The sequence below is a fragment of the Hemibagrus wyckioides genome, linkage group LG14 (assembly GCF_019097595.1).
Source record: "Hemibagrus wyckioides isolate EC202008001 linkage group LG14, SWU_Hwy_1.0, whole genome shotgun sequence".
Taxonomy (NCBI): Eukaryota; Metazoa; Chordata; class Actinopteri; order Siluriformes; family Bagridae; genus Hemibagrus; species Hemibagrus wyckioides.
Window position 1 is genome coordinate 10,873,690 of NC_080723.1, and position 23,409 is coordinate 10,897,098.

General features: G+C 43.5%; 1 protein-coding gene across 1 annotated transcript; it reads right to left on the bottom strand.

Moving 5' to 3' along the window:
* Positions 1 to 30: 30 nt before the first annotated feature.
* Positions 31 to 23,409, bottom strand: tubgcp6 (tubulin gamma complex component 6). Its single transcript, XM_058407533.1, has 25 exons — positions 23,144 to 23,409; positions 19,722 to 20,546; positions 18,752 to 18,915; positions 17,649 to 17,865; positions 16,859 to 17,020; positions 16,546 to 16,667; positions 16,367 to 16,430; positions 16,182 to 16,291; positions 14,214 to 14,305; positions 13,973 to 14,112; positions 12,705 to 12,851; positions 12,206 to 12,287; positions 11,552 to 11,640; positions 9,035 to 9,150; positions 8,774 to 8,912; positions 8,079 to 8,162; positions 6,166 to 7,993; positions 5,044 to 5,211; positions 4,731 to 4,899; positions 4,022 to 4,163; positions 3,601 to 3,795; positions 3,070 to 3,202; positions 1,880 to 2,093; positions 1,608 to 1,801; positions 31 to 1,073 (listed from the first exon to the last, which is right to left on the bottom strand). Exons 2-25 carry the CDS (start codon positions 20,517 to 20,519, stop codon positions 982 to 984), a joined length of 5,661 nt encoding a protein of 1,886 aa, XP_058263516.1. The 5' UTR covers positions 20,520 to 20,546; positions 23,144 to 23,409; the 3' UTR covers positions 31 to 981.

Consider the following 23,409-nt stretch of genomic DNA (forward strand, 5'->3'; position numbering starts at 1 on the left):
ATAAACAATCTCAAGCTTGTCTTATACAGTGACTAGCGACAAAGTGACCAGAACTCATTCATCTTCAGTGAGAGCTGGTGACTTCTTGGTGGCTGAGACAGAGCGCACTGGTTACTTGACATGGAGGTGTCCAGCGATGTGACAAAGTTAAGGAAAAGTTCATATACTGAGCGACTCTGTGCAGTGCGAGTGAAGACAGTAGAAGTCATGTGATCTGTGATAGAGTACACACTGCTTCTCACTCATCTTGTACGATATGATGCAGATAAACGCTGCTGGATTTTATACACAAACATTAAACCTCCTCCAGAATGTTTCATTTTAGTAGCAAAAAACTTAGATTAGCATGCTGGTTGCTCCACCCGCTGAGAAACATTACCATGGTAACCAGGAGTAGGAACGGTCACTTACGGGTCACTTCGTAGTACAGCGACTGGAGATAAAACCACTGCATGTGTGAATGCTGCATGATTGGCATGAAATGATAAACCACATTCATTCAACTAAATGTTCCCCAATTCTGTTTTAATTAAAAATGTTAAATAATTGAATTGACCAAATTTATCCAGTCATTTACAGTCAAGGAAACAAAATCCTGTTAGCTTAGTGATTTATTTAAATTCAAAATAAATTGTAACAGCAGTAATGGGAGGAGCTGGACTGTACAAACACGGACGCTGATGTTCTTTGATAATAAATCAGCAGAAATCAGTTCAATGTCCAGAAGACAAAACATGAGATGTTGAAGTCCTTAATTATGGATTTAAGCAGTCTGGGCAAACTGTATAAAAGGTGAAATCATATTTCTCTCTCTCTGTCTCTGTCACACACACAGCTATAATACTTGCTCAGTGCAGGACAGCTACAACGACAAGAAGCAGGTCATTTGCATATAGAAAGCCTCCCTGACTTCAGTGAGGCTGAAGGAGCCACAGGAAAACCATATTTCATGATCATTTCTCACTGAGAGGCATAAATACGTCATGAGTCCTTGTAGTAGTTGTTGAAGTTAAGCCGCAGCAGGAAGTCTTCTAAATGAGGCTGGTAGCCTTTATCCACCAGTTTGGAAACCACTGCAGACACAAACAGGAACGTTCAGTGCATGCTGCATTACAGTGCTTGAATTTACCTTCACCAGGCACTTTATTAGGAACACTGTACTAATACTGAGCAGGGATTCCCTGTGCTCTTAAAATTACAGCCTTAATTCATCATGGTCTAGATTGCACAAGATGTTGGAAATATCCCATTGAGATTCACTCTTTATTGCAGCATAATGAGTAAACTCTAGGGGCTAGAGTGTGAAAATCCCAGGAGATCAACAGAAATCTAATCAGCCCAGTTAAAATCGAGATCCTGCATTCTCATGGCTGATATGAACATTACACAAATAACTGCATGACGTCATACACTCCATTGCGGTCACGTGTTTAGCTGATTAGATAATTGTGTATCTGTACAGGTGTTCCTAATAAAGTGGTCAGTGCGTGCAAGCTGGAATACGCTGCTCCACATGATAAAACTTATCGTGTTTACGTTCAGGTTTACGAGCAATAAGAATTTAAGAGATAAATGTTTGCTCTGGGTGTGTTAACATGCACGCTCACCTTTGAACAGGAAGCGGGAGTAGTATTTGAAGGTGTTGTAAGACTGCTGCATGGCGATAAAGCTCGGGTGCACCGCCTCACCCTGCTGACTCTGCCAGGCCTGAGCGATCAGCTGGCCACGGAACTTCAGGATCAGACTGAAGATGCTGTGGATGATGTTCATCACGGGAGCCGCTTTCTCCGTCAGCAGAGCCCTGTACGGTGAAACAGAGGCTGATGGGTGACGTTCTAGCCGAAGCGTGTGTGTGTTCAGTGCAGTGCAGTGCTCAGACCTGAAGATGGCCCTGTTGAGGTACTCTGCGTGTGTGTGGTGGATGGTGTCCAGGTCGTTGGCGCTGCTTAGTTTCTGTGTGAACTCGCTCCAGGAGACCTGCAGGATCTGATTAGCGATGTAACCCTGGATCACCTTCACAAAGTGCTGCATCTCATGTCTGTAGAGCTGCAGCTGTCGGAACTGCACCGAGCGTCCTGCTCCCTTTACCAGAGCTAAGTATAGATATATACAGAGTTAATATGCTGATAGTTTTCCTGTCAAACTATAAAGCATGTTTTAGATTCCATTCATTTGTGCACTGATTATCACTGTACTTACAGAGATGCTCTCCCTAACATTTTCAAGAAAAAAAAACACTCACCAGCCACTTTATTAGGAACACCCACTCAGTTATCTAATCAGCCAATCATGTTGGCAGAAGCTCAAAGCATAAAATCCTACAGATACAGATTCCGAGCAAGAGCTTCAGTTAATGTTCACATCAAACATGAGAATGAACAAAAAGTCTGATCTCTGGGACTTTAACCGTGACATGCTTGTTAGTACCAGATGGGCTAGTTAGAGCCAGGAACCGGAATCTCAGTCCAGTATGGGCACAAACCATCCCAAACTGAACAGCTGAAGACTGGAAAAAAAAAATAGGGGATAGATTTTTTTTTCTACTCTTAAACTGCCCAGTATGGGTGAGCCCATGATGGACTCAGATTCTTGTTCCTGGCTCTAACCAAACCATCTGGTACCAGCAACCACACCACATGACTGGCTTAGTCATAATTTTTAAAAAAAGCAGGTGTATATGCAGGTGTTCCTATTAAAGTGGACAGTGATTGTATATGCAGTTACCAAAGAGAAGTGAGAAAAAGATGATACAGTGTGTGGTTATACACTGCTAATCTAGAGCCATTACACTCTAACAATAAAGAATAACCGAGATAAGAGAGAAAGTTTTATACAGCAGTATAAAAGAAATTCATCCCTACATAGTTTCTGAACACACTCAGAGGTTTAAATTGATAGACGGATAGATAGAGAGTTGGATGGACAGACATACTTCTAGACAGACAGACAGACATGTTATTGACTGTTGGAAGACTTTTCCCTGCAGGTGAGATTGAAAATGTCAGGATTAATGCTTCTTTAAATCAGGAGAAGCAGTTGGACCGATGGGCTGTAAGAGGAGCAGCTGACCTGTGCGTTTGAGATGAAACCAGACGTCACTGAGAGACCACACCATGTGTTTGAGCTGCAGCAGGAAGGAGAAGAGCCGATTGTATTTATTCATACAGCTGTCCGTTATTATGACATTCAGAGGCCAGTCCACCTAGGGGAGTGAGAGAGCAAGAGCGAGAGAGGGAGAGAGAGAGAGAGAGAGAGAGAGACACAGAGATTCACATTCAGAAAATCAGGATTGGACAAATTATTAGCACAGGCTCCACTAATTGCTTTTTATAAGTATTTCCTCAGGGGAAATTCAACAAGCAGAACCGAGGAACGGTGTGTGTGTGTGTACATTTACATTGCATGTACACACTGGATCTTTCATTTAAATAACTAACTTTATTAGACTACCTAATAAACACCGAAATCCATCATTGCACATCGTATTTATCCCGTTTTAAAATCTGGTGGTTACAAAAAGAGAGCAGGAGAGCCCAGTGCATACAGCGGATGGGATTAACAGAGCAGAGAGAGGTCTGGAGATAATGATGTCTGTGTGACCTTGTAGCGCAGCTCGAGGCAGTTGAGTGAGTCTGGAGCGTGAGGATGGAAAACCTCTGGCAGGTAACGCAAAGCAAACGTGAAGTTAGGAGCCAGCTCGCTGTCGCCGTGCACGCTGTACTGCATGGCCTTGTTCAGGATAGAGTTCAGCACCAGGGGTGTCAGCAGCTCACCAGGGGTTTGCCCACTGCCCAACTACACACACACACATATATTAATTCCACTCATTTCAAAGAACAGATTACGTCTAATTCACAGTCATGTATAATTTCAATGCTTGAAATGCTTCTCTTGAAGCTCTGGCAGATGGAAACCTCTTCCCTTTTGCATTCTGTAATAGAACTTTTCAGGCAACCTCTTTTCCCTCATGTTCCAAATAAGGTCTTTTCAGGCTGCTGGCCAATTGATGTTCTGCTCTCACCTTCTCAAAGAGCCGGTCAGTAAGTGACAGCGCAAATTCCCCATCTTCCATCAGTAAGAAGTGCCTCAAAGCTTCAAAGTGCTTCTCCACTCTCAGCTCCACAAAGAAATAATCCACCACTGCCTTATTCACCAATGACAAACTGAGGAGAAAAGGCGAGAGAGAGAGAAAGAGAGAGAGAGGGAGAGATGTTCATTACTCAACATTATACGTCTCATGCATTTATTCTGGCGCCCTCACACACACACACACACACACACAGCACCTTTAGAAGCATTAAGTCTAGACACTAACAAAAACACTATACATTTTGCTGTACAAACACTGGATAAGGAAGCTTCTGGGAGGAGGAGACTTCAACGATAAGCTTTTCATCTGCACACAGATACAGTAAAAAAAAATAAAATAAATAAACCTGTCTAACTAAAAAGAATCTAAAAACCTGCGTTCAACCAATCAGGTTACAGACGGTACACGTTGATTAATAAAGCTCTCTTTTGACGTGTCTTTACTCCTTCAAGAGGTATTGCATTTAATATTTGAAGTTTGGAAACTGTTAGCGTCATCTAAACCTGACGAAATCACTGACTAGAACTGAAGTGATAATGGAACAAAGCGACCTCTAAGCCTATTTAGCAGAACTGTTAAACAAACAAACAAACAAACAAAAAAGCAATTAGCATTTTAACAACACGGTTAATGCACTGACTGGGTGATGAGCGGGGTCGTGACGGAATGTTTCATGAGCACAGGAAGGGGCATCATCTCACTGAGCTGCACAGCAGTCGAGTCTGTAGCACAGTGCAGAGACGAGTCCGCTGGAAGACCATCCGGCCCGCGGGTCACCTGCTGCAGGAGCTGAGTATCTGGGACTGACACTGACCCACACACACAGGCAGTCAACATCATACAGGGTTAATTCAGGCTTGCTGTATACTCAAGCCTTGCAGCATGCAAGTTAACATTAATCATGGTTATTCTCGAATGGTTCAACAGGAAGCGAGATTATGAAAGACACGCACTCATTTGCCTGTAGGAATCCTCGTACTCCTCAGCGTGGTATTGAGAGGCCAGCTTGAGGAGGTAGTCGTCCTCTGGTCTCTCTGAGGGGGACAGACCTAGCCCCTGGGCCCAGGCACTGAGACCCTCACTCAGAGTCAGCAGCTGTGTTTGGGGAGCAGCTGTGGCGTCTACTCCATTAAAAAAAAAAAGAAAAAACCCAGACAGCTCAGACATATATGCTGAAGAATGGCTGGAACAGATCTACACTGCTGTAATGAAGAATGTAAATGCTGCATCATCACAAAAACCTTCATCAAATTTCTGATATGAAATCACTATGGATGCTGAGTGGAACTACAAACTTCTAGACATGCTGATAGATGATTATGTTATACAGTTTGGAACAGGTAATCTTACAATGGTCTATCAGTACTGCCATCGTAATCTGATGACATGGATGACTACACTGGAACACAGATACTGATGTATATGACCTCTGTCTCAGCGAACTCTTACGATTTATCTTCTAGCTATGAAAAGACTGATGCTACATGTCAGCTCACTCTCCAATACTGAAGCTAATCCAGCTTTTTAAAGCCGTGTTTGTATCTAAGCTGAACAACTGTTTCAAGTATTCAACTGTATGTATAATTCACTAGATGTGAGGACGGATACCATCACCTGAGACTGCACCAAATCTGAGGCCTTGCCAAGAAGAGCTGGAGATATGAATCCAGAAAAAATCTTTTCTTGTTTTTTTAATTCTTGTAGACATTTTCACAGTATACAATATATGACAGAGCATGATGTTTAGGTTTGCTGAATCCCAGAAGCACTGTAGTGCTAGATTTGCAAAAATTAAAATAATAATTTTTAATTTGACTTTTATTCGATATTTTAATGTCCAGTCCAATCAGCTATCCTGAAAACATGACAGAACAAAGCAGCCGTAGACATTTTTATCCCAGTATCAGTATTATATCGCCATGAACCTCAAATCTACAGCTCATTTTTCTTCTCACTCTGCTTAATGAGACAGTTACAGGAGTGTGTGTATTTATCTTCAGTGTATTCATCTTGCTCTAGTACAACAGTGACAGAATATTGTAAAAATGCAGTATCAGGACACGTCTTGTTCTTACCCTGTGCCTCTTGCTTGTTCTTGTCCTCTGTGGGCAGTCTGAATCCTATCTGAGGGCCTTCACTGTAAGAGCTTCCAGGCTTGATCCCCTGCACCACACAGCCTACACCCAGACTGGAGTCAGAGGAATGACCATAGGCACTACCTGGGAGAGGGGCCAGCTTAGGGACCTGTGCCCCCATCACCACACACCCCACGCCCAGGGTGGAGTCTGAAGAGTGACCGTAAGCACTACCAGGGAGTGGGGAAGGCAGCGGGTCTGAACCAGATACGACACAGCCGACCATCAGCGTGGAGTCTGAGGAGTGACCGTAAGCACTGCCTGGCAATGGGGAATGTGTTGATTCAGCTTCGGGCATGAGACAGCCAACTTTAAGGGTGCTGTCTGAGGAGTGGCCATATTTGCTCCAGCGAGGGTGAGACGGAACCACGTCCGAGACAAACTCACCCACCTTTATATGAGCATCAGAGGCGTGGCCGTGGACGTTAGGGGAAGGGGTTAAGGTAGGTACCTCAGATACAAGCTCACCAATCTTTATATGAGCATCAGAGACATGACCATGGATATTACGAGAGGCAGTGGGGGAAATCACCTCAGAAACAAGCTCTCCAACTTTAATGTGAGCATCAGAAGCATGGCCATGGATATTTTGTGAAGGTAGAGGAGTAAGAACCTCAGAAACCAGTTCTCCTATTTTAATATGGGCATCAGAGACATGGCCGTGGATATTTGGAGAGGGAACAAGTACAGTAACCTCAGAAACAAGTTCTCCAACTTTAATGTGGGCATCAGAAGCATGGCCGTGGATATTTGGAGAGGGAACAGGTACAGTAACCTCAGAAACAAGTTCTCCAACTTTAATATGGGCATCAGAAGCATGGCCATGGATATTTGGAGCGGGAACAGGTACAGTAACCTCAGAAACAAGCTCTCCAACTTTAATATGGGCATCAGAGACATGGCTATGGATATTTGGAGCAGGAACAGGTTCAGTAACCTCAGAAACAAACCCATCAGTCCTTATGTTAGCATTAAAAGAATGGTCCTGGGCAGTATTGGATGAAGAAACACCATCTCCCACTGAGACATTGTTCTTAGATTTGCTTTGGACATCAGAGTCTGGGTTACTGCCAGTGATCAGAGGGAGATCTATTGGAATTTGCTCAGCTGATGTCCGAAGGGGCTGAGTAAGCTGCTCAATAGCTTTGCCCTTCTCTGCTATGCTCTCATTTGGTGGTTTTGGCTCCAACTCCACACCACATGCTGAAGGTTCCTTCTCTTCTCGATATAACGTCTTCTCTTTAGGCAGTTTGTTTGTCTCCTGACATTTATTTGGGGCCACATTTTGCTCTCGTGTCTCTTCCGCTGGCTCTAATTCACTTGGACTAGCTTGTGATGCATGCCCTGAGGCAGCACTATCCTCCAGATGAAGTGAATTATGTGAAGGTTGGCCATGTTGATTTGCCCCAGGCTCTGGGACTTGGTGGGAGAGGGAGGGATGAGCAGAGCGTGACTGGGGCCTAAGGCATTCCAGAGGGCTGTAGGGGGAGGAGAAGTCATAGTCTGAAACGGGGTTTCTGGAGAATTCTGAGAGGTCACAGCCGATGTCCTGTAGAGCCTGGGTCACCGTTGTGCTGTCCGCAGGACGTGGAGGTTTCGGGAGGAAGTCTGTAATGTTAATTTGATCGGAGATCAGAGTGTCAACATTCCTGATGGAAGGGGAAAGAACTGCAGGAGGGCCAGGAGGAAGTAGAGTTAAATCAGAAGGAGCAGTGGGCTCCTGCTCTATTGTCATATTTTTCATTTGTATCTCAGGAGCTTGAGATTCCTGCAACACAACAGGAAAGGACACATTACAGCAAGTTGACCCCCACACACACAATTCTATCAAATGGCACCACCTGGCCACAGACCTGTTGATTCTCAGGGGCTTTCTTAGTAAAGGCTGGGTCCTGACTGGGGCATTCCTGTCCTAAAGGATATCTCGTAAGCAGAGCCTGGAACATAAGCACAAGCACAAACACATTACCCTTTATACAGGTCAGAACATGGCCAAAATCACAAGAGAACTGATCTAGACTTAGGTTAATATTGCTTTCTAGTAGACTGAGGCACAGCATGACCTTGTAGCAAATATGACTCTAAATTTTATACCATGAGGTTTAAAAATACAGCAGAAATCCACAGAATAGAATAGAAATTTCAAATGTTGGACGCTTTGCATGTAGTTTGGGTATAACAGCACTATCATCATTGTAAAAATTGCAAAAAAAAAAAAAGACAGAAGAACCATACTACTGTTGATTTAATAACAACAACAAAATCTGAAATCTTAAACTAAACTATGGAGTTGTCTTTTAAGTCTGAAACAATACAAAAAAAAACCCAAAACCACAAAAACAAAAAAGAGAGACCGGCAACCCTGACACTGTGAAGATTGGTAGACTTGTAGGACTTTTATACTTATTTTTCCAATTCTAATGTGGAAAAGCCCTGATATTAAAAAAAATAATAGTCTAGATGAATTTACGGTATAACAATAAAGCTGTTTTGCCACGAATTCAGAATGATCGGAATAAATTCTCCTGCTGCAAAACAGCCTCTAGACCTGTATGGTTTGTTGATCCTGCTGTAGGAAGTTCACTCTGGCTTCATGCAGTCTGATCCTCTGTACTTTCCACATGGCTCTCCGCTCTTTCTTAGCTGCTTCCTCAGACAGACGACTGTACTGCGCTATCAGGTCCATGCTGAGCACACACACACACACACAGAGGGTTTCACACAGCTTACACACAGCTTTCACATACCAGTTCACAGTGTGCAGTGGGTCTGCAGTGGATATGGAAATGCGGACTGATTGGAGTCTTACCGTGCCCTGCGCTCAAGCTGCTCCTCGAGGGCCTGAAGCCTCTGTTCTCTGTCTCTAAGCTCTCGGGCAAAACTGTAGTCATCTTCCTGCTCCTTCTTTCTAACAGCACTGCGCCACTGCAAACAAACCCGTGTTATTCAGGTAGGGAATGTGGTAATGACTCAATTCATGACTTGAACACTGCATATATAAAGGCCTCTAGTTAAACAGCGCAAATCAGCACAGAATCGGTTGTTTAATCTGCACCTTTAAACAGTTAGAGCCTCACATGAGCCTGAGCACCTAAACACAGCTCTGCTCTATAAGTAATGCAGGATCTATAGTATGGCCAGCAATGAGCTATGATTTGTATTTTAACCAACTATAGTTTTTCTATTTTCCATTATAACATTGTGTTATTACAATTCATACCGTTATTTACTCAATAGCTACTATAGACATACATACATTATACATATATAATACACACAAACATAATTATAGCCACTATATAATACATTATATACTTGTGTGTGTGTGCGCACATGGTATAATTGTATATTTGCATTTTTTCTCTTTTTAGGGTTATATTTATTCATTGTGCATGTGTCCTGTACGCAGACACTCAGAATTAATAGTCATTAATCACTAATTACTGACTTATGTAATGAGTTACTCAATTAGATAACTGCAGACTACTTACACAACAACCTGCAGTTTCTTACCAGCTTACCTATCTACTTGTTTGCTAACCCATGTGCTCTCTTTCTTAAAGAAACAACAAGTGTGTAAAGTTGGTGAAGATATTGGGGTAAACCAAAAGCCCTCTAATTTACATATTTGAATTTAAAGTTTGACACAACATTTCCAAGGTCTGTAAATCTCTCAGTAACTGTCCCTGGATGTCCAGGATTAGGGGAAAGCTGCACTGTCCTGTCAGTTGTGTTTTACTGCTTCCCCTCGGTCTGGTCAGTGTGAGTGATTTGTGCAGTAACTGCAGTTTGCTCTCTCAGCATGGAGCTCTGACCAGTGTGTGGATGCTAGAAATATTCCAACAGCAATGGGGCTGTGTGAGAACACAATAAACTCATTACTAGCAACAGGAGGGAAGTATTTTGAGAAAATGTGGGGCTACAAGTGTGTTTTTAAATAAAAATTATATTAACAGTATGTATAAAAATGATAATGATGGAATAACAGTCGGTGATATCAAATAAATCATCACCAATGGACCATTACAAAAGAAAAAAACTTCTCTAAGGTTGAATTTAACCTTAAGGAATGAAGTAATTTTTATGATAAAATAAATTTTATGTTTATTTTTAATAAAAAATGATTATTATTTTTTATTTATATATAACTTATTAAACAGACATGCAAGACAATTTAATATTTAAAAAAATACTTTTTTTGCAGAATAATGTAAATATAAATGTATATATTTACATTATACAGTAATATATATATAACTTTTGTATAAACTGCTGATATATTTATATATACTTTATTTTTCATGTCAGACTCTACATATTTTAAAGCAATTGTTTCTCCATCTGTTATATCAGGATTCACTCATATACCTAAATGAGACAACAGTGAAGTCGATTACCCAAGATGCACCGCTGTAATGAAACTGTAAGAAATCGGCAGCAGTCACATTACAGAGTCCTGTACAGTGAGTAATGTGTTCATTGGCTGCTTTTAAATCAGTAATGAAGGTGAAGATTCGTTTGTATGAACATCAGCTGTTAAAGAGGATTAAGGTAATGTAAAGCTTTCTTATCGCAAACATTTCTGTCTTCTGCTCATTAATTGTAATGCTATCCATGGAAAGAGCCAAAACTGGGTTACAGATTAATTGGATTTGAGATAGTAAATCAATAGACTGATGTGCTTATTCCGTCCCCCGGCACCTTATCTTTCATTATTACAATCTTTTATATTATTACAAAGAAAGGCTGCTGTTCTGGACTCACTAATGGAATTTTTTAAAATGCAAAATGAAACAAATCATAAATCATACTCTTTCCTCCTCGTGCAATAGACATCAATGTGGCAGTGTAGCAGAGGTCGTAAATAACTAAGCATGAAAAACAACACCCTGAAAAGATAATAGCAGAGAAATTCAGGCCGATACTTAAAAGGGAAAAAGCAGCTATTCTCCTCAGATGAGTTTGTGAAGCCGAGGCATAACACAACATCGCGTACCTCACCAGCTGCTCTAATGGCCATTACAGCGCAAAGTACCACATTATCATGATGCACAGAAAACTATTCTACAACAAGAAACACTCTGTAGCTCCATGATCCTTTCCTTTCATCTCCTCCAACATTTTACACTTTACTTTTGTATTCATAACCTGGAACAGTCTCAGAGTGTCTGAAGTGTGTGAAGTAGACTACAGAGCCAGACAGGGAGGTCCTTAGAGCTCCGGGAGACATTAACAAACACTGTTCATGCATTTTAAGCACATGGTTTTATCGTTTTTTTGTGCTATAGCAAAAACCAAGCACGTGACTTGAACCTGAACTTCTCACCTCTTGGTCGAGTTCTAGCTGCTGCCTCAGCTCTTCGAAACGCTCTCTCTTCTTTGCTTCCTCGGCCAGACGCTGTGACACTTGACGGCCTGCGGGAGGTGCAAGAGCACAGCGAGATCTCAGCACTTTCCTTCGAGTCACTCATTTACTTTTTCTTTTCTGTTGTACTTCCTTCCCTGCTTCAGGCGTGCACAATTAGTGCCGCACGTGTTTATCGGAAGCCCGATTTCTCCCTGCAGGAAGGAAGTGTGAACACACTCTGATCTGATCAGTGGTCTAACACTGCACTTTTGCATTTTTCTCAGTAATGTGTGTTTCAGGTTCAAATAATTGTTCTGCTTGGCCAACTGGAATAAAACCGTAACGCACTTTGAACGAATTAACTTTTATATCAATGTGCTTTATTTTTTCAAACGGTCTAAAAGCTCATTCAGCAGACCAGAAGACCTGAAGACCATGCCCCCCCGCCTTGCAATTTCAGCTCGGGATCATATTTTCCTGTCTCACTCGTCTTCAGGCTCAATACGCTGATGACATATTTCATTAAGAGAGCAGCGTTTGTTATATAACCGACTGTATCTCATTTCACTAGCACGGGGAAGAGATAGAGAAGAGCAGTCGTGATGGATACGGTGCATGGGGACGCTCGCTGACCTCGGATGCTCTCCAGCGTCTTGGCTGCTGACTCCCTGACCTGATTGATGAGCTCTTGGCGTGCCAGCTCGGTACGTAAGGCCTAAAGTATGAGAGACAGAGATAGAGAGAGTGAGAGAGAGAAATAGATAGGGAGAAAAAGAATGAGGATGAGAGTCATAAAAGAAAACGAGCACATTTCAGCCCTCTAGCATTAAATGTCCTGCATTCCGCTTAAAAATGTGTTAATGGATCGTATACTTCATTTCTCTCGGATCATCACGGTGCCTTAACTGAGAAGCGCTGCATTTATTCACATCCGGAATCAACCAAGACAAGCATTATGGGATGTTCTGTGTATATACAGTAGGAATATACGAACCGAGACTTTCTCTCTGTCTCATGTCACATGATTTATTAAAAAGCAAGAAACCTGTGGGTCAGTAATGCATTAAATCCCCAAAAAACACTCCGTTTCAGAAACAACAAAAGACTGGGAACATGTAACACAGTGCAGTACCTGCTCCTCTCTGCTGACGGCGCTGTGCTTGGCTATGGTCTCCATGCGGCCACGGTACACGGCGCAGTCTCTCTCGATTTCCTCCACCTCCCTCAGTGAGAACGTCACGGCGATGCGAGGCACAGGAACCTCGGACCAGATGTAATGCTGCCAGAGACACAGGATATAAATGCGCTTGGCTTAGGTTTCAGTTCCACCTCCAGAACTGCTCAAACTGGCACTCGCTGTGCTTAATCCTGATTGCTCCTATTCAGATCACTGTTATTTTAATTATGTCCTTTTACAGTTTTTTTCCCCTCTGTGTAATTGGTCAAACAGGCATTTAGTGTGATTGTCATATTGCACCTATTCATGTCCTCGCTAAGCCGGAGTTAATTTAGGAGAATGAACAGGATCTGCTGCAGAATTGTGCTGAGGATGAAATGCATTATTTATGTGGTGCTCAGGGAAAACCCATCAGATGGGAATAGGAAAAGAAAAAAAAAAACGGATATTCTTTGACGTAATATACTTTGACACATCTACTGTAAGAAACTTAAAGAAAAGACAGCTGCTGATGCTGCAACACCAAACTGTTCGCCTTGTCATGCAAAGTCTGAATCACAGAAATGCTACAGCTATTAAAAAAGTCCAAGACAGCAGCCACGTGTGTGGCGAGAAGGCGTTACTCCTTTCCCCTGTCCATCACAGCCACACTAGCCAATCGGAGCCATCTGTCAGCTCGTGTATGGGGAATGCAGCAGGTCAGTCAGTATACAGCAATTCGCAGCAACAAAGTGACCGGAGACTGAATTGGAATAGTAGCTGCTCCAGCCACTGAGAAACACTGTTACTATAGCAACCACTAAAGCGATTTCATAGTACAGCAACTGGAAACTTTGCAGCGATAAACTCAGTGTATGTGTGAACGCAGAACAAGAATCTAAAACCTCGACGGTTAAGAGTCACTTTCTCTTGTGGTAAATGTCATGTGTCGATCGAGCTATACAGAGAAATCAGTTGGGAAATGGAACCGTTAAATCTTCTGCTTTCTGTGGAAAAAAAGAAGCTAAATTTATAACTTGTGATTAAGATAAAGGCAAAAGATGTCATTTTTCCGAACTAGAATTATATAGTAGAAAATATGAAGGGTTTTCCCAAGCTGCCACAGGCACAAGGTAATGATTAACTAACAACAGACGAGGTGACGGAGGTGACTGAGGTGATAAGGAATTAGCGGAGCCTTGTTTCTGCAACAATACAGTGTGGGTTAACTTTAAAGATCAGACCTGTGGGCAGCAGATTTTCAGCAGGTTGATGGTTTTTCCACACACGTAAACATCATTGGCGATATGACGGAGGAACACGGGCACGCAGTCCTCGGCATCCTGCGAGATCAGAGTGTAGCCCTGCACCCAGAAATGCTTATCTACAAAGAGACAGAGGAAGAGACGTGCTCAGAATGGAGAATGAATTGATTCAATCTGCTTTAAATGTACTCTGTATGTTTGTTCGAATTTTTAAACAAACCTCTGTAGCTGAGGTAGTCCTCGTTCACCTGGATCATGAACTCTTTATACACGTCTCGGAAGACTCCACTGTACACCCAGTCTGATACAAACCTGCACAAAGAGTGATCGTTGTTCGCTCCAAGCAAATCTTCCCTTTAAATTTCACTAATGTACCAGCAGCCTCGGGCAAGAGTCATCATTAACACCAAGAGCAAAGGAGGATCATAAATAATTCCAATCACTGTGTATTGTGCAAACAATTCAAGGATAAAGAATGTGCCGTTTTAATTTTTTGGAGTTTTGTGCATGGTGTCGATTCCGGTGAAAATCTACCCAGTGCAGGAATGTGCCGAAAGTTTGCGTACGTGTAAAACCGAACGTGCGCGAGACCTTACCGTCGAGATGTTCATCTATTAGGGTGTACGTCTGCTAGCAAAGCCTGAGGCGATGTCATCATTTAAGCTGAGACTCGCTGCGTTCGACGAGTGCGGCGTTAGATTACCCTCAACCCCATCAGCCTCAGCGTTTCCCATTAACTTGATGTACCATATGTCCTGGAAATAATTTCTGGGAAAATCAATTTTCTGACTAAATCAATAACTCTTTCAGAGTAGGTTTCAGCAGTCTAGAGGAAAGTAATTCAAAAGTTCGCCTACGTGCGAGGGACCCATAATTTAGAATTTGTTTAATTAGGCTGTAACTGGCTGCATTTAAGACCGTGTCTGCACAAGTGTGTCTGCAAACTCTCACTGGACTTTATTAAAGACTGACTGAAAATAAAAAGAACAGCGTCAATAGACAGACAGACAGACAGATCGGCGGATAGACAGACAGGCAGACAGATAGAGCAAATGAGTGTGTAAACAGAGAGAGTGTGTGAATGTGAGATTGTGTGTGTAGAGAGACAGTGAGTGAGTGTGTATTTACTCTAATCGGGCATAACATTATGACCACCTGCCTAATATTGTGTTGGTCCCCCTTTTGCTGCCAAAACAGCTCTGGCCCTTCGAGGCATGGACTCCACTAGATCCCTGAAGGTGTGCTGTAGTATCTGGCACCAAGATGTTAGCAGCAGATCCTTTAAGTCCTCCAAGTTGCGAGGAGGGGGATCCATGGATCAGACTTGTTTGTCCAGTACATCACACAGATACTTGATTGGATCGAGATTTGTGGAATTTGTGAAACTTTGTGGCACGACACATTATCCTGCTGAAAGAGGCCACAGCCTTCAGGGAATACCGTTTCCATGACAGGGTGTACATGGTCTGCAACAATGCTTAGGTAGGTGGTATGTGCCCAGCAGACCCAAACCCAAAGCATGACACTGCCTCTGGCTTGCCTTCTTCCCATAGTGCATCCTGGTGCCATGTGTTCCCCAGGTAAGCCACACACACGCTCCTGGCCATCCACGTGATGTAAAAGAAAACCTGATTCATCAGACCAGGCCACCTTCTTCCATTGCTCCGTGGTCCGGTTCTAATGCTCACGTGCCCATTGTTGGCGCGTTCGGCGGTGCACAGGGGTCAGCATGGGCACCCTGACTGGTCAGCGGCTATGCAGCCCCATATGCAATTAACTATGATGCACTGTGTATTCCAACACCTTTCTATCAGAACCAGCATTAACTTCTTCAGTAATTTGAGCAACAGTAGCTCGTACGTTAGATTAGACCACACGGCCCAGCCTTCGCTCCCCATGTGCATCAATGAGCCTTGGCCGCCCATGACACTGCCGCCGGGTCCACTATTCCTTCCTTACTCTTGCCCATTTTTCCTGCTTCTAACACATCAACTTTGAGGACAAAATGTTCACTTGCTGCCTAATATATCCCACCCACTCTCCATGATGAGGAGATAATCAGTGTTATTCACGTCACCTTTCAGCAGTCATAATGTTATGACTGATCAGTATATATGGAGTGATTGTGTTTGTTTGTGTGTATATAGTGTGTGTGTGTGTGTTTAGAGACACAGAGGTCAGTACTGACCGTGTGTAAGGCTCACAGCTGCTCTTGAGCAGAGACAGCAGTACAGGGTAGTTCTCATTGCTGCAGTTTCTCTGTGCTTCATTATACAGGTAGGAGAGAAGCTTCACTCCCTGCAATAACAACACAACTCCACCTGTTACACACCTCATACACCATACACCAAACCTCACTGTTACTTTACTCACCACAGGAAACACAGCCTGCCGTGTTCTAGCAGCACCATCCACACAGCACAGCTCTGAGAGGTACCTGATACACACACACAAACACACACACACACACAGACACACACACACAGAGGGTTGAGTTAGCAGCACAACACCAGCATTTGTCCCCTAAATAAGACTAAAGGTCTGAACCCCACCTGAGCTGTCGGCCCAGCTTGCGGAAATGAAAGCCGATGGTGAGGAGGCTGAGAGAGGCGGGTGTGCTTAATACACACGCTCTGTAGTAGTGCAGATAGCGCCGCAGGCCAGCTGTAAACGCCTGACACACACACACACACACACACAGACAGACAATAAACCCATTATTAGATTTGTCATTTTGTCTTTGTCAAGTGTTTGCGCTTGGACACAAATTAGGACGGGAAAGACATGTGAGTCCGGAGCAGCGCTACGCAGTGACTCGTCCTTGACGGAAGCCAAGGTTAGAGCCGCTGAATGGAGGGCCATTACCTGAAACACCAGGCCTTTCTTATCAGCAGAGCCCAGAGAGAAGCGGCTCAAGCGAAGGTAATGCGTGCCGTACTGCGCCAGCTCCTCTAACAGGCGCGACACACTCTCCGGGGACGTTCCCGACACACACACATCCGCACGCACATCAAACTGAACACTCGACTGGAACAGAGGAAAGAAAGATTTGTACAAACAGACGTCGAGAAGGCTAGCTTTAATACATGTGGAAAACACTATATTCCTTATTTATTTCTCATTTTCATGCCAGAGATGTGAAAGCGTGTTTTCGTTGCGTCGGCCGGGGCGCGGTCGAGCCGTAGTGACGTGCTCTTTGGCTTGGAGGAAGCAAAAATGGCTCATCAATCAATGTTTCCTTCAGACTTGTACTTTAATGGATGGCTGGACAGTTACTTAATTAAAACACGTAGCACTTTTTCAGTAGGAAAAAAAACTTGTATCGATAAGAAAAAAAAGCAGCTCAGATGATGTGCATACTGTTACCATGACAACAGACAACTCGGCTATGTTTCTTGTTCAAATGAAATACTTACCTACACTATTACTTAATCAAGCAGCTTTTTCCTCACTACAGATAAATGCTGAGGCAAAATTTCATTGGACACAAAGCAGAACGGAGGGGGACTTGGTCGCCATGGTTACATTATGTCTGTCACATGGGCCACTAATTTTTCATATCAGCGCACACCCTCACCGCACGCTAATAAAAACGCTGTGTGATTAATGCCGTCATCACGAATTGGTCCACTCGGTGGTGTGAGAGCGGGATTACCTCATTGAGGGGGAAGGTGACAGAAGCCACGCCTATCAGCACGTTGAGGAGATCTTTAACTAGCTGAGTCTGGCAGTCCAGAGGCAGGGGCAGGAGAGGAGAGGGAGTGTGAGAGGAGAGCATGTTCCTCATCTCACCTTCCCAAAGCCGATACAACTGATCAAACGCTTCTCTGCCTGCTTCGGTCAGATAGGGAGGCTCTTTCTGACCTGGAGGACTGGAGAAATGGAGAGAAAATGACAAATGAACGCAAAACAAGTAACAAAATGCTGGAGAGCAAGAAAATGGGCTGGAGCTATTGAATGTTCCTCGTTATCAGGCCTCATTTATCAATCTTTTAGTAAAGCGGTGTGGAAGCGTTGGTGTGAGCTGAACTGAACTCATCTAACAAAGATTTTTTGCAAACACATTTACTGCATGACAGACGCCTTCATCCTGAGCCACTGACATTAATCTCATTTATACACCTGAGCAGCTGAGGGTTAAAGGCAACAGCAACTTCTGAGACCCAGGATTTGAACCGACAACCTTCTGATCAGTAATCCAACAACTTTACCATAGAGCTACTGAACCCCACAGCTCATCTGCATATAATCACGCCTACAAAACTCCATAAAAGGACAAGAGCACAGACATGAACAATCAGAGTAAATGCTCCATCACTGCAGAGGCAGCAATCATCTTTATTAATCTATACATGAATGAATAATTAATGTGAGTTTATGTGACTTTACTTCCAATGTGTGTTTGTTTCTCGAGATTTCCTCTACTTCTGAGTCTAGTAAACCTTAACACTTTGGTTTACATTTCAGATGTATAATGTACATCCTGAACTGATATATTTCTGTAAAGCTGCTTTGCAGTAACGTCCATTGTTAAAAGCTCTATACAAATAAATAGAATTGACTTGAATTATACAGCAGGTCATTTTTTCCTGTTTTAGTTCTTGTGGTAGCTTTTCTCCAGACAGGAAATGGACAATTTTTGTCCTCGTCTGTATATTCTAATGTTATTCTAGCTCTGAAAGAACAGAAGCGAATGGAGAGAGATCTGATAGACTTCCTACATCCTGCTCTGGTTATTCACGTTATTCTCACTCTTACCAGCCCACGTTTTCCCAGCAGCGACGTCTAGCAGGTACGAACATGCGCAAGGCCTCCCACACGTCAGGCTCCGGACTGGGGCTCTGTTCAGACTGCGAGTCGGGAGTCAGATTGGAGGCAGACTGGAATCCTTCATCCTCAGACTGATCCAAACACTGAGGAACCTGGAACCCGAAAATAGTGTGAAGAATCACAAGAGAGAACCAAATCTGATTTTAAGCTTTTAGGGATTAGAAAAAAAATTGAAAGACTTGAACCTTCCTTTTCACAGCCCTCAAAGGATTAGCTAGTAAAAAGTTGAGCTAGCGAAAGCGGCTTGATTTATGAGCTCGTGTGGATCCGCTTCACTCACATCCAGGAGTTTACTTTGAACTACTGGTCTGCTTGCACATTCCTAAATTTCCCACAATGCAACTCAACTACCTGTCGAAGTAATGCTAGTGGGATTTAAGTGTTACTTCATCTCAACATCAACAGTCCGATGTGGCGGTGCTTTAGTTTTTCAGTCTCTACAGCTCTCTCACTACCTCATCTACATTCAACTCAAATTGACAGGTTACTGCAACAGTCCATCACACTGGTCAACTTTTAGATCGCTAACTAGCTGATTGCTCAGAACAACTGCAGCACTGCGTTTTGGAAGGTTGAGTGGAATGTTTGCTGTCTCTATCAGAATTCTCACATTTTAATATGATCACTCAAGGAATGAATAAATGAATCATTGGAAGATGTTAAGACAGAGAGGCAGCTCTTGCTGTTTATGTTTTAGGTGCTAACAGCAAAACCTGGCTGTTATTACTTATGTTTGTGATCTGCGACTATGCTAGCAACGTCCCCTGTGACATCGGTGCATCAAACTGTTAACGTCTCACAGCAACAGCGACAAATACAGCAACAAATCAGTCCAAATAAATATGTTTCAAGGTTATCCCAAAGTCAAAAAGAACCAATGAAAGCTTCAGCGTCTTACCCGTATATTGAGTCCAGTGACCTCTGCGTTACTGGGCACTGGTGGCAGGTCTAGCCGGACGTCCAAATCCGCAGTCCTCGAGTGCTGCAGTGCTCCAAATAGAGACAGCCTGGTGTCTCTCTCGAACCTCTCCTCTCCTTCCAGTCTCCTCTCCAAACCAAACAGTCCGGTTCCTGGTGGAGCGTCCAGTATGCTGAGAGTCCTCCAAACCCCCCCAAACGCACCCCACTCCTCCTCACACACCAAAGCCCAGGTCCTGCTCTCCAGCCTCTGCAGCTCCTCGCTGAGATAACCAGGCAGCGGAGGTCTGCGCAGGACAGGCCGCTCACGCCGCATGCAGTCCCTGCTGAACGAGGACACAAGCGGAGGGCCAGAACCTGCCAGCTGTGCCAAAAGCTCCAGCACAGAGTCCAGTTCGGTCAGACTGGAAGAGCAGCCCACTTCACGCAGCTGCCCAAGAAGGCCCTCCAGCCTCTCTGCGTCCTCGGCACGGCCCGAGACCCGCAGGTCGAAGGAGATCATAAGCATTTTGTTGTAAGATGGTGTGCAGGCTAAAGCACTTGCCATTGACGACGTGTGTTTGGATGAACCTTCCTGGAAAAGTTTTGAAAGCAGCATGGCGTAGGCGCGTCTACGGAGGCTGCGGTGGAGCGACGCACGGGAGACGCCTCTGAAAGAGCGGCGCTTCCATGACACTCCAGACAAGCTGCGGTCACACAGTGCAGACAGGAGACCTGTAATGCTGCTGCTGCTCATCGGACAAGAGGACATCTCTGATGTACCACGGATATTATACATGATGACTTCCTCAGTGAATAGTGAGACCTGCAAGAAAAAATAAATTATTAATAACTTCACTGGAATTCAGTATACAGCTAAAGGTATGTGGACACCTGACCATCACAGCCATGATCGCCACTCTTCTGGAAGACTTTCCAAAACAATAGTGAGATCAGACACTGGTGTTGTAAGAGTGAGGAGGTCAGTCAGTGTTCCAGTTCATCCCAAAGGTGTTTAGTGGGGTTGAGTCAGAGTCAGGGTTCTGTGCAGGGCACTCCAGTCCTTGAACTCCAACCTCAACTTCCACACCCTGTCTTCATGGAGCTGCTTTGTGCACAGGGGCATCATCATGCTGGAACAGGGTTTGAGTCTCTTAGTTCCACTGAAGAGAAATCTTAAAGCGACAACAAACAAAATCATACTGTACTATTGTTTGTGTCCAACTTTGTTGCAGTTTGAGGAAGAAGCACATAAGGGTGTGACGGTCAGGTGTCCTACATACTTTTGACCATATTGTGTAGCTTAAATAGATGGGAGTTGATGCAACACTATGTAACACTCTGTACACTGTTTCACTGACTTTTCACTGAAAAAAAATGGATCTGGTTAATAATGGGCTTCTGACTGATTGTGGTAAATCAAAGAACTATACTCTGATCAGCCATAACATTATGACCATCTGTCAAATATTGTGTTGGTCCCCCTTTTGTTGCCAAAACAGCCCTGACCCATTGAGGCATGGACTCCACCCTGAAGGTGTGCTGTGGTATCCGGCACCAAGATGTTAGCAGCAAATCCTTTAATGCCTGTAAGTTGCAAGGTGGGGCCTCCATGGATCAGACTTGAAGCCCCATGTGCAACAAACTGCGATGCTCTGTGTATTCTGACACCTTTCTATCAGAATCAGCATTAACTTCATCAGCAGTTTGAGCAACAGTAGCTTGTCTGTTGGATCAAATCACACGGGACAGCTTTCACTCCCCACATGCATCAACAAGCCCTGGCCAACCATGACCCTGTCACCAGTTCACCACTGTTTCTTCCTAGGATCACTTTTTATAGATACTGACCACTGCAGACCAGTAACACCCCACAAGAGCTGCAGTTTTGGATATGCTCTAAACTAGTCATCTGGCCCTTGTTAAACTTGCTCAAATCCTCACACTTGTCCATTTTTCCTGCTTCTAACATCAACTTTGAGGACAAAATGTTGACTTGCTGCCTAATATATCCCACCCACTAACAGGTGCCGTGATGAGAAGATAATGAGTGTTATTCACTTCACCTGTCACTGCTCATAATGTTATGGCTGATCAGGGAAAGTATTTAGTGTGCAGTGATATACTGTAGCTCAGGCCAGGAGAGGACAGAAGAACAGAATTCAGGCCCTGCAGGAATTTGGTGGAGATGAAAGTTGGTGAAATCATAGGTTTCTTCATTTAAACTCCTACCAGTGAAGACACATGTAATGACTTGTGGTGACGTCATCTTGTTCCTCTGAATATCAGAGAGTTTCAGTAATTTTTTGCAAAATTGCAAATTCCTGTTGCTACTGTGATAACTGTCACTGGATTACTGTGTACTTCTGTAAATGACTGTTTGAGCAGGTTGATTTGTCACACTGTCTCATCGTACTTTATAGTAACTATAGTGTTGCTAATCAAAAAGAAGGGCCGATTTTAATATACAAGTATGTGGATACCTGAATATCACATTCAAACTCTTGACACAAAGGTGTATAGAAGCACAAAATTGTATAGAATGTCTCTGTATACTTTAGATTTATGATCTCTGCAGCTCACTGGAGCTACAAGACTCAAACCCTGTTCCAGCATGATGATGCCCCTGTGCACAAAGCAGCTCCATGAAGACATGGTGTAGAGGTTAAGGTTGGAGTAGAAGAACTGGTGGTTAAGGTGTTGGACTAGTGGTCAGAAGGTTGTGAATTTGAATCCCAGGTCCACCAAGCTGCCACTGCTGGACCCCTGTGCGAGGCCTTTAAAACTTGTACAAAACGAGGTAATATGTAAGATGCTCTTCATAATGCCAGAAATGTAAACGAGGGTCCTGCACAGAGCCCTGACTCTGACTCAACCCCACTGAACACCTTTGGGATGAACTGAACCCCAGACCTCCTCACTCTTACAACATCAGTGTCTGATCTTTGGGATGAACTGTAACACCAGTACCAGGCCTCTTGTTGTTCATCAGTGTCTGGTACAAAGAAATTTAGTGGAAAACCTTCCTAGATGGGTGGAGGTGCTAATAACAGCAAAACATCCATATTAATGCTCATAGTGTTGTAGCAGAATGTTTACTGGTGAGATATGTAGGCGCACACACAAACACACTCCTAACCAGAGTCCAGAGTTAGGAACCTTTACTCTACCAAACCCAGGAGAACCCATGTGTAATAGAGTAGAGAAATCTCCTGAGTAAACAGCTCTGATCAACAGCTAGGTTAAAAGTGCTTCCAGTATTGAACTCATCAGGCTAACACACATGAAATGCTATTTGCTAGCAATCTGGCTACGTGATAGTTAGCTCAAAGCGTTATTAATCATCTGACTGAAATGATTTATGCAGTAATTAGAGAATCATTAGCAGTGATGTACAGTGCTGTGTGTTTGTAGTGGACAAACCTGACCGCTCCTGGACTGGACAGCAGTAACACCACAGCGCTGTTATGACCGCATCCGTTAGTCTTCTTGTAGGCATTGTTAAAAGCGGAAACACGACAATCCTTTAAACCAGTTAATTAGTAGCTCATGGAAATTATATGTAGTTAAGTACCACTTATAACACTCTTATAGAAATAAACGCGATTATTCATGAATGGAAAAAAAACAAACAGTCTCTAACTGCTGTCATTCCGCCTTAGTGACCGCGCTGGATTCAAAACGCCTGC